The sequence below is a fragment of the Malania oleifera genome, chromosome 5 (genome assembly GCF_029873635.1).
Source record: "Malania oleifera isolate guangnan ecotype guangnan chromosome 5, ASM2987363v1, whole genome shotgun sequence".
Taxonomy (NCBI): Eukaryota; Viridiplantae; Streptophyta; class Magnoliopsida; order Santalales; family Ximeniaceae; genus Malania; species Malania oleifera.
The window spans coordinates 5,118,992-5,137,258 of record NC_080421.1 but is presented as its reverse complement, the minus strand read 5'-3'; the positions used below and the strand labels follow the sequence as shown (position 1 = coordinate 5,137,258).

Below are 18,267 nucleotides of genomic sequence, written 5' to 3'. Positions count from 1 at the left end.
CAGCATCAAGTATCGTCATCGCTGGCAGACACGTGGCAGCCCTTTTACCCAAACGAGTGAAGTCGATTTGACCCGGGTCACCCTGAGTTTACTTAATTCGAGCCGATTGAACCGTTCTAACCCATCCCGAACCATGGTTTTATTTTAAACCTGATATATATATATATATATATATATATATATATATATATATAATATCCGATCCCTGTGAAAAGATTACAGACAGATACAGATACAAAATATAGAGCACAATACTGTTGCTAATACAGATAGAGTGCAACCACATATCTCATATAGTGTGTAGGTATCGTCAATCGTGCTCGGAGAGTTTGTAGCTCCCCAGTTCGCTGGGTTGAGGGGGCCGATTTGACGAGGTAGCAGCCAGTCAGCAGCCAGTCCCGTGGCTAGAAGAGTATGTAGTTTGGCCAGACTGAGGTAATGTAGAGTATAGTGACTTATCTGGAGAGCCGACCAAATTAAGTCCCTCCTTCGGGCCGCACAGCCCTGTTATGAGGGGTCAAATCATGACACATAGAGTTCCAGGGATAAAGCACAGTTATGTATATGTATAGAGTATCACAGTATTTGATAAATATAGTATAATATTAGCAGTATGAAAAGTAGAAAACTCATATGATATAGTTATGTTTTAAATTGCGAAAAATATAAGATATGCTTTACAGATTTATCATTTATTATAGCTCAGATGTTATTTAAAGTGTATGTAACTTAGTTGCCACACACTAGTAATAGTATATTTTCACTTATTGAGCGTTGACTCACCCCACGACTTTAATATTTTTCAAGTGAGCCAGTTAGGCGAGCAGATCAGGCTCGCGGATAGAGAGTTTACTTGGTTACCCTGGTTATGGGGTTAGTTTGTACAGGGTATTGTGTTTTTGGGATAAATATTTTTGGAGAGAGATGTATTATATAGCTACGGTTTAGAGATACAAATTCCTGGTATTGTATGGCATTTACGGTCGTATGACTTATGTTTCTGCTGCATAGGTATGATTATTATATACAGGATTACCCTGGTGCCTTCTAAGGCCCGAGTTTTTATAGCAAGGGGTATCAAAATAGTTCGTATGTAAAAAAAAAAAAAAAAAGGTATAAATTTGAGGTCGTTACACATTACTATGCAACAAAGACTTAGAGACCAGTTTTTAAAAATTCTGGAAAATATTTTTGAAAAGTCACATTTAAGTTTTCCAAATAACAAATGGTTTAAAATCTTTAAAAAAAATAGAAGTTTTTGAAAAAATTGACTGGTCAGCCAATTGACCAGAATGCTCTAAAATTTCTCAGCTGACTGACAAATATAACAGTCGAATAACTGCCTAACTGACTGACCATTTTCACCTATGATCAGTCAACCGACTAACAAGAGGGTATGTTCAGTCGACTGGCACTTTTGAACTATGTTTAATTAGCCGGCTGACAATTTAATGAAATTAATTTCTTGCAGACGGAAAGGTCTCAGCCACCTATCCAGTCGATTGACCTATACAAAAATTGGTCCAGTCGAGTGACTCAGTCGACTGACCGACGAAGATTTGAAATTCGAACTTCAACGGGAAAATTTCAAAAAATTATGTTTTCAAATTTAAATGTTGGGGGACACTCCAAGCAATTAGGGCAACAAGGAAACTTACTCTAAAAACTCTATAAATACCCCGTTAACCCGATGAATTAGTGTGTACCCAGCATACAATCAAGCAATCAAGCATCCTACTTTCAATCTCTCACAAAGCCTTCTCTTTCAAACGCTCTTACTGTAAGAACTCTACTGAATTGCTGCTGATTTATAAGCTTACAGTTCTAATCTACAATTAAGTTTCTTCAATTTCTAAAGAACCTCCAGTGATATCTAATCTTGAGCTTCATACTTTCTATCTTAATATCTGATTGAAGTATATTTAGTGCTCTAACTTGTAAAAACTTGCTATGTTTTAAGAGTGTTCTTGTACACAGATTCTTGTTCTCCTATTATTGTACTTTGACGGTTCAATGCTGATTGATCGCTTGGAGAGGTTTCTCTTCCTGAAAAAGAGGGTTTTTGTAAAAGGTTTGCTCCGCCCGGAAAGGAGCATTCATAGTGAAATCCTTTGGTAGTATTGGTCAAAGGCGAGGACATAGGCTGGGGATAAGCCGTAGCTCGTAAAATCGTGGTGTTCTTCTTTCCCTACTCTTTTAAATTTCAACACTTTTTATATTGTGTGTATGTATGCTAAGTGCAGGCTATAGGGATCATTGCTAAATTAAATAGAAGACTCTTAAAACAAAGAGAGTACATTTCAATTAGCCGTTTGCGGAAACCCACAAGGGAGTACGTTGGTTAATTTGTTGAAATCTTGATTAAGAGAGCACAATAAATTTATTCCAAAAACAGGGCTTGCATATCATTTACAGGGCTGCTGAAATTGCACAAAGTGTTGCGACATTATGGTTGATTGATTGTTTATTTTAAGTTAAATTGTTTGGTTAAGTTTTTGTTAAATTGTGATGTGTTTTAGTTTTAGTTTGTGAATTGATAAAGTTGCGTGTTTAATAAAATAAGAAACTTAAGAATCATTAAAAGGAACCATAATATTTTTTATAACCCAATTCACCCCTCCCCCTTCTTGAGATTATTATTCCACTTTCACACTTCAAATATCTTCAACAAGTATTTTTCTCAAAATGAACCACAAGAGATATTTGAAAATTGGTTTGTAAAAATATTATTTTACAAACAAAACACAATATGAACTCTTGAGTTTTGCAATGATTATGAAAAACCCACAAACTCGAAGAAGTTTTCCTATGAAAGACTTATTTACGAAGTCTTCTAGAAAAACTTAAAGCTTACTCTCAAAATAAAAATATCTCAATCAACAAGAACAAATGAGAGTGCAAGCTTAGTGTGAAAATAACAAGAACACTCTTACTAAATGATTTCAGCAATAAGAATACGTAAGAATGCGTGTAGGGAGTTTGAATATGAAAAATGAAGCTTTTGGAATTTCAGAGAAAAAATCATTAATTGTTTTTGCTAATCCCTCCATAATCTTTGCAAATGAGATATCCTCAAAAATATTACCTTTGGGGACATATTAGTCATTTTTGGAAAATTTTAAATGAGGTTAATAAAAAATAATAGTATTTTAACCTCAATAAAACCCGACCAACCTGAGAAGATTGGTCGACCATTTTCATGCCTCGGTCAACCAGGTTGCCAAGTTCGGTCGACCAGGGGAATTTTGAGCATAGTGGAACCAGTTTGCAATTTTTTTTTTCTAGGGAATGAACTGTTGGAAAGGAATCCCCAACACCACACTAGATTAGTTATGATGGAGAGTTTATCTAATAAGATTCCTTCCTCTGGAGGTCTTATTAGATATTCTATAGTCGCACCTTATTTCATATTTCTTCTAATGTTTTTTTTATTTTTTTTAGAGGAATTAATTAAAGATCTTTAAATTCAGTTTAGGGATAATTCATGGTTAATTAGATACCATTTGTAAAACGGATGTGTAGAGGGTGCTAGTACCTTCCCCTCGCATAATTAAACTCTCGATCCTAACTCTTGTAAATATAAATAGAGACTACTGGTTCCTTAACCTAGGATTAGTCTTGATATCAATCAACAAGTGGTAATTAGGTGAACTAACTATTTACTTAGGAAAATAATAGTTTAGCGGCAACTCCGTTTAACTTTATTATTATTATTTTCTGCCATTTTGGACCCTTCTTCGAAACATTACGACACTTACAACTACCCATTTGCACGTGAACCAAATAGGCTTGTTAAACAATTTATTTTGAATAAATAAAGTCTATGTCAAATTAAATTATTGTTGAGTTCTTGTAAAAAAATAAATAAATTGTAATTGCCCATACCATGACTAACTATACAGTAATATTCTTTTTTGGTAGATTAAAAACTTATAAAAGAGGCTTGGAATACGAAGAGAGTTAACTCGTCTTTCATCGTATAACCATAGTTGAAATTCAAATATAAGACCTTCAAAATTGAAATTTCAAATCATTCTTTCTTCTTTGATCAATTTTTGCCTTTCAAAAAAAAAAAAAAACCTGTTAGTAGCATCATTTTAAAAAGTATATCTGTATTTTGCTTATTTGTTAAAGATAAGAATGTAGTAAGATAAATGAGTGTGCATTTTATGATTAGATAGCACCTATTAAGTCAAATTATTGTGAGAATACTCGCGAAAAACTCATATTTACTCATTATGGTAAATTGCATAATTAATCTTCTCTTTTAATATATTAAAAACTCGCATTAGGCTCAAATTATATATACAACAAGATGTAACTCATCTTTCATTTCTTTTCTTTTCTTCTCAAAATTCTAATTTAAGAGATTCGAAATTAGAGTTTCTTGTATCCTTTACCTTTCAAATTAAAAAAAAATAATAATATATGAATAGTCTATCTCATATTTTCTTATTTATTTAGCAAGGATAAAATTAATTTGAACAAGAACATATGGTAAAAATTGTTTCAAGAACTCATAGCACATGGACTCTCCCCCTCGATCTCAGTCTCATTAGATATTTGGTACATAAGAATAGAAATACAATTAAGTTTATCATTTACCCCCCATTTGGTTTACGGGTGTCTAGTAATATGTTTATGGATTATATTTTGGTCTATTTGGAAGACAACAGACATATTTTATATTTTATGATTTAATACGGTTGATAGCATGTATTGTAGGCAACGAATATAATATATATTTTTTATTTTAAGAGTATTGTTTGAATTGTGTTATAAAAAATGAAAAATTATAACATACTCATTATGTTTGGCAAAAATCTCTCACATATATTCCTATGTGTGTATGTGTGTGTGTGGATTTTTTTTTAACATAGCATTTAAATAAGTTAAACCACCAACCTAACCCAAGCCACCTAATAATAAAACCAAACCAATCCAACCGAAGTCGCATCTTCAACAGTTCGACTTACAATATTTTGATAAACTGAGAAAGATCGGATCAATTGAAATTTTAGGCTCAACCCGACCTCACTCAACTTATGAACATCCCTATTTTGGTTTGTAGAATCAAGTTTGAAAATTGAAATGGAATCAAATTTCAAACATGAAATCGCATTCATGCGTTTGATTTGCAAGATCAAGAGAGGGATCATATTCCAATGGAATATGAGTCCGGCAACAAGTGATGGAATCATGATTACAGTCCAAATGGACCCAAATCGATTTTTATTTTAGGAAATTATGCTCATTTTGTAATAGAAAATCTTTCAAAGGCAACAAAAAACACTAATTGTACCATGTAATAAGATGGTTATACTAAAATTAATAACAATTAATAATAATTGCAATAAACAACCATATTTATTATTATTAAAGTAATAATAAAAAATAGTATTAATAATAAAAATATCAAAGTAAGAATTGTTGTTATTTTAAAGATAATAATTATTATGAAAATAATAAATATAATAATAAAAACTAACAATTACAATAAAAATAATATTTATTATTGCAATTTAATAATAACAAGTAAGAACAATAATAAATTAAAAAATAATTATTTTTAGGAATAATAATTATTATACAAATTGTAATAGCAATAATAAAAAAATATCATAATTACAATAATAATCATTGTTATGAAAATAATAAATAATAATATTAACTATTTTTCATTAAAAATTACTATTAAAACAATAACAACAATAAGAACAACAATAAAAAAAAAAAAGGACAAAAGATACTAATCTCCCATGAGATTAGGCAAAAAGACAATTACCTTCTCTAGGTTTCAAGAATTTCAAAAACCTCCATTGAGGTTTGTCAAAAAGACACAAACACCCCTTTATATCTTATAAAAAAAAAGATAAATTTTTTAAGAGGATGTTTATGTCTTTTTAACAAATATCACCTCAAGGGAGATTTATGACATGTTTGAAATCTCAAAGGAGGTATTTGTCTTTTTGCCAAAGGGAAAGTGAGTGTCTTTTGTCTTAAGAAAATATTGAAATAATATTAATTATTATTTTAAGGAAAATAATAAAATCGTAAAATAGCAATAAAAAACTAATAATAATTATAATGTCAGAAATATTTATTGCTATGAAAATAATAATTATAAAAATATAAAAATAAAAATAATTATTATTAAAGGATAATAATTATTATAGAAATAATAGAAAATAATAATAACAACTCTAATTATTAAAATGACAATTAAAATGTCACCATGCAGACGATGACATGTGGCACAATCAAAATCGGGCGTTTGAGGAGCAACCTAACGCAATCTTGGTTGTCCAAATTGTGTTTTCTTTCGATGGTCGGATTGCTACCATGTCAGCAATCTGGGTCAAAAGCCCAACGCCCGTTGTGTGCACTAAATTAAAAAAAAATCATAAAATATCAGCATCAAGTATCGTCATCGCTGATTAACACGTGGCAGCCCTTTTACCCAAACAAATGAACTCGATTTGATTCGGGTCACCCTAAGTTGACCTAATTCAGATCGGTTGAACCGTTCTAATCCATCCCGAACCATTGTTTTATTTTAAAATTTTAAAATTTATTTTTATTTGATTTTTAAATTTTTTTAAAAAAGATAAAAAAAATAGAAAAGAATTACAAAAAAATAAAAATTATTTGAGTTATATTTTTTACTCAGATAACAAAAGAAAAAGAAAAAGAAAATATAAAAAATTAAAGAAATTGACAAAAAGTATTTAAAAATTCTAGGGAATTGTAGAAAAATTTTCAGAAAATTCTTAAAAAAATTTTAGAAACTTGGGAAATTTTTAGACTCTTTTTTTACTCAAATTTGATGAATTTGTTGGATTATTATCTGTATATATTATATTTTACATGTGTGCGTCCCAATTATTAAACAATGGGTAAATGAGTGTTTAAGACCTCACCTAAATTAGTTCCAAGTGAGATTTATCTCATAAGATCTCCTCATTTAGAGGTTTTCTTAGACATTCCTAAATCACACCTTATTTCACAATTTCTCTTAAGGTTTTAATATTTATTTATTTTTTAAGAAGTTAATCAAAAACCACTAGATTCAATTTAAGGATAATTCAAACTAACTACACCTAGAATAATAACAGATTAGTGACGAGTCCACTGAACCTTTGATATTATTATTTCTCTCTATTCCGAACCTTCCTCCGGGATATTTTGACAAAAATGAAAAAAAATAATAATAGTAACAATAATAAAAATTAATATTATCCTAATAAAAATTACTATTATAAAATAAAAATAATAATACAAAAATAAGTAATTATGTATTAGAGATTTTTACAAAAACAAAAAAGACTTATTTTTATTTCTATTACATAAGCTATTGAAGAATATGAAATGTTGGAAAAAAATTAAAATTGAAATTGCATAATCATTTCATATTACTAACTAAATCTAGTAATTACATTTAAAAACAATTCCATTTCTACCTTAATTTCATTTCTACCTTGATTTCTTTTCTATTTTAATATCATTCCATGAACCAAAGAAAATACTAATTTCTTATCCCCTTGTTTAATTTCATCCACCAGCCAAAGATATGGTTATCCTCTCTTCTCAAACCCCATCCCAATCAGCTGTCAATCGTTTCTGCAATCGTTTCAGCATGACAAGAATTCTGATTATTATTTGCAGTGACATAGAGTAATTAATCTTTTGCGAGGCACACAAATTTTTTTTAGAATGTAATATGGATCTCATGAGATTGATATTAGACTCCTTCAAGAATTCCAGCTGTGGGTGTATCCATTTTTTGCCCATAAAAATAGGAGAATAAAAATCATATTTTGTGCCAAATCCACAACAATCACCGTACGGGCTTGATATATATGAACAATTAACAGTGACCCAAAAGCTTAAGGCCCATTTCGAATTCCAAAAAAATATCAGAGAATGGAAGAAAAATATAAAGGAATCTCATTATATTAAAATAATATTTTATTTTTTTATAGTATTTAATAGGAAAGGAAAATATAAGGAAAAATAAATTTCTTCTTTATTTTTATTTTCTTTTCTTTTTCTACGTAAAATTCTTAATCTAAAACGAGCCCTAATTTGGTAGATGAGGCTTGTTTTTATATCAAACCAGATTCAAGGCGAGATCCGATTAATTATTTTTAGAATGTAATATCGAACGCGTTTCAGGACAGATCCAATATCTCATGAGATTGATATTGGACTCCTTCAAGAATTCTAGCTGTGGGTGTATCCATTTTTTGCCCATAAAAATAGGAGAATAAAAATCATATTTTGTGCCAAATCCACAACAATCACCGTACGGGCTTGATATATATGAACAATTAACAGTGACCCAAAAGCTTAAGGCCCATTTCGAATTCCAAAAAAATATCAGAGAATGGAAGAAAAATATAAAGGAATCTCATTATATTAAAATAATATTTTATTTTTTTATAGTATTTAATAGGAAAGGAAAATATAAGGAAAAATAAATTTCTTCTTTATTTTTATTTTCTTTTCTTTTTCTACGTAAAATTCTTAATCTAAAACGAGCCCTAATTTGGTAGATGAGGCTTGTTTTTATATCAAACCAGATTCAAGGCGAGATCCGATTAATTATTTTTAGAATGTAATATCGAACGCGTTTCAGGACAGATCCAATATCTCATGAGATTGATATTGGACTCCTTCAAGAATTCTAGCTGTGGGTGTATCCATTTTTTGCCCATAAAAATAGGAGAATAAAAATCATATTTTGTGCCAAATCCACAACAATCACCGTACGGGCTTGATATATATGAACAATTAACAGTGACCCAAAAGCTCAAGGCCCATTTCGAATTCCAAAAAAATATCAGAGAATGGAAGAAAAATATAAAGGAATCTCATTATATTAAAATAATATTTTATTTTTTTATAGTATTTAATAGGAAAGGAAAATATAAGGAAAAATAAATTTCTTCTTTATTTTTATTTTCTTTTCTTTTTCTACGTAAAATTCTTAATCTAAAACGAGCCCTAATTTGGTAGATGAGGTTTGTTTCTATATCAAACCAGATTCAAGGCGAGATCCGGTTAAAAACCAAGCTTGAACAGTACAGCCATAAGTAAGAATCTAATCATTCTCTTCATTTGGTGGTGCGTGGTAAACTTAGATATGCTAATGATAAGGCACCAAATTTGAGGGGTAAATGTCGCTCATCCATTAACGCACCCCTAATAATTCAACGACGTAATATCTCAAAGAAAAATTAAACTAACTTAATTATATTTAAAAACAATTCCATTTCTACCTTAATTTCATTTCTACTACCAAAGATATGATTATAACCCCATCCAATAAGCTGTGAATCGTTTCTGCAATTGTCGCACACGGAAAATGCGAGGCCGATAGTCAATTTCAATTTAGGCATGACAATTGACAGGACCACACACCATTCAAATGACATTTGCCCATTTCATTCCCAAAAAAGATCTCACGTTTTAGAAATTAGAATATGAAAAGAAATTAAACTAAAAGGGCATGGCAAATAACACACAGCTCTTCTATAAAAAGGGCGCCTTGAAGGAGTATTGGTCCCAAGAAGGCTGTGAAGGGAATTGCACTACCAAGAGTAGGGTTTCATTTCTTTTTAACTGTATGCATCATAAATAATTTCCTTATATGCTAAAAATAGTAAAATTATTAATTCATATCTTATTCCTTTCTTTTTGTTTCTCTTTTCGAGTTTTGCAGATGAGTGGTATTTGGTTGTATGAAATTTTAAATTGCACCACAAAGAGTTTGAGCTTGAAGAAGTCATACAAAACTCAAGAATTGAAGGAAGTTGCAAATACCATTGATGAAAAATGTGGATATTCCAATGAGGCATGGTTCATCGAAGTCAAGACTAATAACACAGTTATCAAGGTTTACGATGCATACTGGAAAGTGGGAGTTGAAGTCAAAAATAGCTCTAAAAATCTTGTCACGCTCTGGGACATACAGAAGGACGCCACCCGTATCAATTTCATCATTGATGAAGAGAAGATTTGGTTTTATCCCACGCTTTACCCGCTGAAGAAGGATGACAAGCAGCACAATGCATGGATTCTTAACACCACCACCAATGACTGGGAGTGGAAAGGTCATGACATTAAAAGTGCGGAATGAGATGGTCTACTCATTAATTAGATGCATGAAAAACTAGAATAAAAACAGAGTCGGATACTATATGTTGTTGATGACTTTGTTTCTAATAAAGCCCTTGGTTTAGCTAGGATGAGGGCAGGTCTTTGTTTTATATGTTGGTTACTTTTCTTGTATTGAGAGTTCTACATAAATGATAATAAAGGGTATGTGCTTTGTGTGTTTGTGATATTTAATGAATTGTTGGATATTTGATAAATGTTATTTGAACTTGAAAAATAGTTATAGACTTTATTTGTTTTTCATACAAGGTAATTTAGTGATAGGTAAGAATTTTAATTTGGAGTTAATGAAGTGTCAATTCAAACATCCGAAGCATATGTCCTCTGGTTAGAGAGAAAATGAGGTGAGAAAGAAAATGGAGAAAGAAAACCTCTTTAATATTTTAATGGTTGCTCTTAATGTGCTCCCTATCAGAGGTGGTGGCGGTTGTCTTGACTTAAATGTCAAATTCAAATCAATGGAGATGAGAAATGATCAAGTTGTTACTAACATATTTTATTCTTTGTTCGATTAGATAACCTAATTAATCATGCTAGTGGTCTTATAGCAACACATAGTGTAACGACTCGGATTTTAAATAAAATTTAAATAAAAAAGAAAGAGGAATGGGAAAAAGAAACAGAAGGAAGCTGCCAAGCTTTGACGATGAACACAGGGTTTCGTTGACGAAGGCTTTAAGAATTTCTTTGACGAACACAGAGTTTCGTCGACGAGAAAATACCGAGAGGGGTTTTTGAGTTGACTGAATTTCATCGAAAAAGAGTGGATTTTGTCGATGAAATTTGTGAAGGACTCATCGATGAAGGTTGGGCTCGTCGACGAAATCCGCTATTTTATAAATATGGGAAAATCCGGATTTAACTTGTTAATGAAGCTAACTTCTCTTTCTCTCACCTCTCTTTGGTTTTCTCTTTCTCTTTCTCTTCGATTTTGGCCCTGCCAGTCGCCGGATCGAAGAATTGAGGCTACCACAACGCTCTCGGCGAAGTTCTCTACAAGTTTGTCAGAGCGGATCGTCTGGAAAATGAAGTTGGAAACCATCCCAAATCCAGGATAAGACTTAATACTCAATTTTTGGATTTGTGACAATTGAGAAAAGTGTTTTATGCGTTAAAATATTAAAGTTTAATATTACGAGTTTTCGTTTCCAGAGGTGTTGATTGGGAACGTCAGGATTCATCCCTAAGTTGAGGTGAGACTTTTAAGTCAAATTTGACTTAATGATAGTTAAAAGAAATGTTATATACGTTGAAATACTAAAGTTTAATTCTATGAGTTTTCATTTTCAGGTTGTTGAATTAGGAACCCTGCGGGAGTGGGGAAGACTTTCTTAGGGGCTGTTCAGGAACTAGGTAAGGGGATAAACTAAGCTAGTTTCTGTTTTTGAGAAAATGCTTATATATATATACTTATCATTTGATTTATGGAAAATGTATATGTTTATATATATATATATATATATATATATATATATATATGTTTTATATTTGCAAAATACTGTGAAAATGATCGTATGTTGAATATGTAGAAAATCTATTGTATGGCATGAGTAAAATGTTGTGAAATATTGTTTTCTGGGATTGTGGATGACACAGATTTTTATGATGAAAAACTGGTGTACGGGCCGAGATTTTTATGTGATTTACCGGCGTACAGGCCGTGCTATGTGATGTGATTTTTTGGCGTACAGGCCGTGCTATGAGATGTGATTTGCCGGCGTACGGGTCGTGCTATGTGATTACAATTTGCCAACGTACGGGCTGTGCTATGTGTAGCTGGCATACGGGTCGAGCTATGATAAAATGTGTAATACCGGCATACAGGCCAATGATTTTCAGGATACACGTATATGTGTGAAATGATATGATTGATGTGAAAATAAATGATATGACATATTTATGTATCACAGTTTCAGTATATGTATATGATATCAGAACCTGGTTGACTTGGTCTAGACTAGCACTTGCACGGTACCATTGCTATGTGTCCATGGTCTTCGTAATCATGATATCTATGTTAACGCCGTTGTACAGAGTGGTGTGAAATTGGATAGTCGATGTGGTTATTTTCAAGAAGTGTGCTGTTATCGCCCTTGGTGTACGGATCAGTCTGAGTAGACCTATCGGACCAACCATTGTCAGGTCCCGCCTTCGGGCTACACAATCCAGTCATGTGAGGGTAATACATGACAACAGCCAACTAACCTACCAAGAATGTTTTATGTTAATATGAGATGAGATGTGTCATGAAAATGCAATATGTTCTGCCATGTTGATTTATATATATGTTTTCCCAGATGTGATAAAACAGTACTGAATGTGTTATTTATGATATATGTTGAACACGAAATACTCATGTTGCCACACACTAGTATTAGTTTATTTTCTTTACTGAGAGGTGTCTCACTCCTAAATTTCATTAACTTTTCAGGAGCCCTAGATAGGAGAGCGGGAAAGGCCCCGCTAATATAGAGCAGTTATCTGCCCTTATTGGAAGGGTGAGTCTTGGTAGGGACAATTAGATTTTTGTGGGAATTGTCCCTAAATTTATTTTTAGGATGTATATACTGAGAAATAGTATTTGTAGTACTCTAGTATGTGTTATGCACATTATGATGAGATGTATATGATTTTATACTTTTTGCTGCGTAGGCTTCTGCAATATATTCTGTTATATCCTTGGTACCCATGGGTCCAGGTGGATGATGACTTGCTGAGCTGGATTGTGGGATATGTAGTATTGATTTTATGATTTGATGTTATATAAAAAAAAATAAGTGGAAAAATGAGCAGGTCGTGACACATAGAGCCAAGAAATAGGTAGTTCAAAGTTTGGGCAATTGAGATAGATTCAAGAGTACACATGCAAGAAAAAAATATTAGGAACCCTTTCAAGTTGGGGTTAGTCCCACATCAGTTGTGGAAGGAGCTTGGTGGTCAGTTATTAAGTGTGAGGAAAAACCTCACCCCATGAGCTAGCTTTTGGGATTGAGAAGGTCCAAAACCACCCAATACAGGTATCAGAGCTCATGGTTTCTCTCTGGGATGTTGGGCATGTGGTGCTGCCAATTTGGTGAGCCCAATTCGTGCAGAGTTTGGTGTCCGATCCCAATTCGTGAGGAGCTTGGAGCCTGATGTGTGAGGGGGAGATTGTTGGGATTTGTCCCACATTAGTCGTAGAAGGGACTTGGTGGTCAGTTATTAAGTGTAAGGGAAAGTCTCACCCGATGAGTTAGTTTTTGAAGTTGAGAAGGCTCAAGACCACCCAACATTTCACACTTGTATAATGCATGTTTTGGCTTTCTAGAGTAAAAGTTTTACCAGGATTTAACTATCAGAGGCACTGAAAATACCAAAGTTCTAATTTAGTAAACATATCATATATTCCAAGGTCTATATTTTGTAAATGTCAAGATTGCTTGCTGCAAAGAACTTACGCTGTCGCATCTTATTCAGAAATAAAGAAAGCTTATAGGATATTTTCCATTCAATACCATCTTGATAAAAATCCATATTCAGGTTGAAGGTGTTCCATATCTTCATCCTTTTGTTTGTTTCAGGTTGAAGGTGTTCCATATCTTCATCCTTTTGTTTGTTTGTTTTTTTTTTTTAAATATTATTTTTAAGTATTTAAGCATGACAAGAATTCTTATTATTATTTTTATTGAACCTTTGATATTATTATTTCTCTCTATTCCGAACCTTCCTTCGGGACATTCTGACAAATACGAAAAAAAATAATAGTAACAATAATAAAAAATAATATTACCATAATAAAAATTACTATTATAAAATTGAAATAATAATACAAAAATAGATAATTATGTATTAGAGATTTTTACAAAAAAAAAAAAAAGACTTATTTTTCATTCTATTACATAAGCTATTGAAAATTATGAAATATTGGAAAGAAATTAAAATTGAAATTGCATAATCATTTCATACTATTAACTAAGTCAAGTAATTACATTTAAAACAATTCTATTTCTACCTTGATTTCTTTTCTATTTTAATATATCATTCCATGAATCAAAGAAAATATTAATTTCTTATCCCCTTGTTTAATTTCATCCACCAACCAAAGATATGGTTATCCTCTCTTCTCAAACCCCATCCCAATAAGCTGTCAATCGTTTTAGCATGACAAGAATTCTGATTATCATTTGCAGTGACATAAAATAATTAATCTTTTTGCTTGCGGAGGCTCACAAATATTTTTTAGAATGTAATATCGAACGCGTATCCAATATCTCGTGAGATTGATATTGGACTCCTTCAAGAATTCCAGTTTTGGGTGTATCCATTTTTTGCCCATAAAAATAGGAGAATAAAAATCATATTTTGTGGCAAATCCACAACAATCACCGTACGGGCTTGATATATATGAACAATTAACAGTGACCCAAAAGCTTAAGGCCCATTTCCAATTCCAAAAATATCAGAGAATGGAAGAAAAATATAAAGGAATCCTATTTTCATGTTTGATTAACAAGAAATTTGAGGGGAAAAAAATAAATCTATAAACAAAAATTTAATTTTAGAAATCATTAATACTTTTGTAAAAAAATTTTCATTATATTAAAACAATATTTTATTTTTTTATAGCATTTAGTAGAAAATGAAAGTTTAAGGAATAATGAATTACTTCTTTATTTTCCTATTCTTTTCTTTTTCTACATAAAATTCTTGATCTAAAACGGGCCCTTATTTGGTAGCTGGGGCTTGTTTCTATATCAAACCAGATTCAAGGCGAGGTCTGGTAAAAAACCAAGCTTGAACAGTATAGCCATAAGTCAAAATCCAATCATTCTCTTTATTTGGTGGTACATGGTAAACTTAGATATGTTAATGATGTGGCACCAAATTTGAGGGGTGATAGTTGCCCATCCATTGACGCACTCTTAGTAATTCAACAGCGTAATGTCTCAAGAAGAAATCAAACTTGAGACCTTGAGGTCATCAAATTCACAAATCGTTCTTACCACTTTAACTGACCCGATTGGGATGTAAAGAATAACTTGAGTCGTCCTTTCTTATTACATGTTGAATGAGATAATTATGAACATGCTATTCTTTTGATTCCCAAAATTTAACTATATTTCATTTTATTTCAAGGAGTAACTATTCCAATAAATCAAATAAGTCATAACGTTACGTTTGGTTCGTGAGATGACTATTCACAAGAATAAATTAGTTTTAGTAAGTTAATTAAAATTAGTTATACAAGAAATTATGTTGTTATTGTAAAACAGATAAAAATATGAAATATTTTATGAGTGTGTAAAAATGAATATATAAGGAATAATTATTTCAAATTTCATATTACATGTTGAATTAAATGATTATGAATATATAAAAAATAACTATTCATTTGATTCCTAAAATTTAAAATGTATTCTATCATACTCCAAAGAATAACGATTTTGATAAATTATTAAAGGATGTAACAATAATGGCAGGAACCCCAAATTAATAATAAACAAATATAAGGTGAGAGCATATAGCTTATGGCATCTTCACCATGAGCCCGTTCATCTTTTCTTTGGCAATCGTTGCCCTAGAAACGCAAATCAGATTCATTCCTAGTATTTTTTTAAAAAAAATTCTTTGGACCGGTTAGTGAATCCAAATCGCAATAGCCAAGGTGCAGATATAAACTCAAGATTTTACTTGTTAAAATATCAAGTTCAAGTGTAAATAATATTTTAGTATTTAAATAGAAAAAAAGTAGAGAGACGAATCCATTATTTTAGTAGATTAATCAAATATTTAAAGGGTCTTGAACATTATTTGTTTAAAAAAGTAAAAACAAAACAAAAAACAAAATTTAAACAAAGATGCTTTGGTGCTGAATCCTTGAAGCCAGGGATGAAATTTGAATACCAAATATTAACTCGAGTATTTGAGAAATCATAATTTTGTCACCTAAAGAACTATTATATTTTGGCCTTTATGATTTTAAAAGTGATTTAATTAATACTTTAATATTTTAATTATAAGAATATAATACAATGCATTATCAAACTTCAATTTAAAATTTTGAGCAACACAACAATTAAACTCTATTTCTTTTTGTGAAATATATATGCTTATCTATTTTTTTTTGTCAGAATATAATTTTTTTAGACAATAAAAGATTGCAAAATAAAATAAAATGCAAGGGCATGAAGTAAATTCCCTGCACAATATAAAGAACGAATTTAACAAATTTTAAAATTGGAAACCTAATATTAGTATTGACCACTTATGCCCACAAGTCCCAAGATCGAAACCTGGCTCTGATACCAAATTCTCTTGAGGTTCTTAATTTCTACTAAATTAAAAGGGCTCGAATAATTAGAACGTTTAAGAAAGGGGGAGCTCTGATACCAAATTCTCTCGAGACTCTTAATTTCTACTAAATTAAAAGAACTCGAATAATTAGATCGTTTAAGAAAGGGGAGCTCTGATACCAAATTTTACGAATCCCTACTGGACACAAAAATTGAGACAAAACAACAAAGGGAGGAAGAATTAACTAATAAAAGTTATTACGTGCAAAGGAAAAATAAATGATGCAGAGCATGCACGAACTTATGGACGACCCTTGCATTGCATATCTTCCTCTCAATAATGTACTTAATAATATTTTGTTTGGTTTTTTTAAACCATTTTGTTATTTTATTAATTAAGTCCACACATGATGCAGCCCCCAGAAGAAACACACTCGTCCATAATATAATTGTTATTATTAATTATGGACACTCATGTTAAATCTCAGCCAATGATAAATATAATACGACGACTCCTAAACCGAAAGTATCACAAAATGAAGAAGAACGTTTTAATCATCATAATTAGAGAAAGAGAATGAATTAGTGCTGGCGTCTCCTCGATCAGCCACACCAAAATGTTTCGGGTGAAGAAAGAGGCTAAGTTCTCCGGCAACAGGATTCGGCGCCTTCTTCTCCCTTCTCCTTCCTCAGCCATCACCAAGTCTTCTCACTATCTGCACATCATTGGGCCCCACAAATAACAACAAAATAAAAAGATCGAACACGAACCGGGAGATCGAATAAACCCAATTGCACCCACGATTAAAATCACCACCCAATGCTTAAAAGCAACAATGAGATAGGAATTGAAGTATTGAAATGAGGAACTCTTGGATTGACAGCGGCGCTTGATGAGACCAAAGGCCTGGAACGGAGAAGATGACGAAGAGGCCCAAGGAAGGTAGAGTGGCGGGGAGTAGCCGCCGCAGCGGCGGTGTCCGCGAGGAGGAAGCGGGAAGAAGAAGAAGCTAGTGGGTAGTGGGGGTCCACCGGTTGAGGGAGTGGATAGAGGGAGAGGAACCCGGACCGCTCGGGAGATTAAAAAACGAATAAAAAAAGCCGCTGGGGAAGGATAAAAAACGAAAAAAATGGGGAGAGGGCCCAGCGGCCCCGGGAAGATGGATGAAAATAGAATATTAATATTAATTTTAAAAATTATTTTATTATTTATTTATTCATATCTCCATTTAACCCGATTTACGAATCATTTTATACCCGATTTTTAAAATTGCCGAAAGTGAACGAAAAAAAATTGGAAATGGTAAGAATTTTATCTTGATTTTATCCGAAGTCAAAATCACTATGCGACTCCACCTTACCTTATGGCATCTGTCCATTTCATTCTCAAAAAAGATCTCACTTTAGGAATATGAACGGAACTTAACCTCAAACAAAGGCCATGGCAAATTACACAGCCTCATCTATTAAAAAGCGCACATTGAGGAGTATTGGCCACAGAAGACTGAAGGGAATTGCATACCTTGTAGGGTTCATTTCTGTCAAAACTGTATGCATATAAATAATGTCCTCTTGAAAAATAGTAAAATATAATTCAGATCTTAGTCCTTTTTTTTTTTGTTTTCTTTAGAGTTTTGCAGATGGGTGGTTATTGGTGTATGAAATTTTAATCGCACCACCAAAGGTTTGGAATGGAAGAAGTTCGGGCACAATCGAGAGTTGCAGGCAGTTGCAAATACCATTGATGAAAAATGTGGATATTCCAATGAGGCATGGTCATCGACGGGCGAACAGGAATAAGGGAAGCTGAGAAGGG

The 18,267-nt window shown here is 32.0% G+C and overlaps 1 protein-coding gene across 1 annotated transcript in view; it reads right to left on the bottom strand.

Annotated features, from left to right (window-relative positions):
- Nucleotides 1-411: 411 nt before the first annotated feature.
- LOC131155116 (protein COFACTOR ASSEMBLY OF COMPLEX C SUBUNIT B CCB1, chloroplastic-like) overlaps nt 412-18,267 on the bottom strand; it is a 41,974-nt gene continuing 24,118 nt past the window's right edge. Inside the window, exon 4 of the mRNA XM_058108044.1 lies at nt 412-504. Coding sequence (XP_057964027.1) covers nt 477-504 — 28 coding nt within the window. The 3' untranslated portion in view covers nt 412-476. The remainder of the gene's footprint in view (nt 505-18,267) is intronic.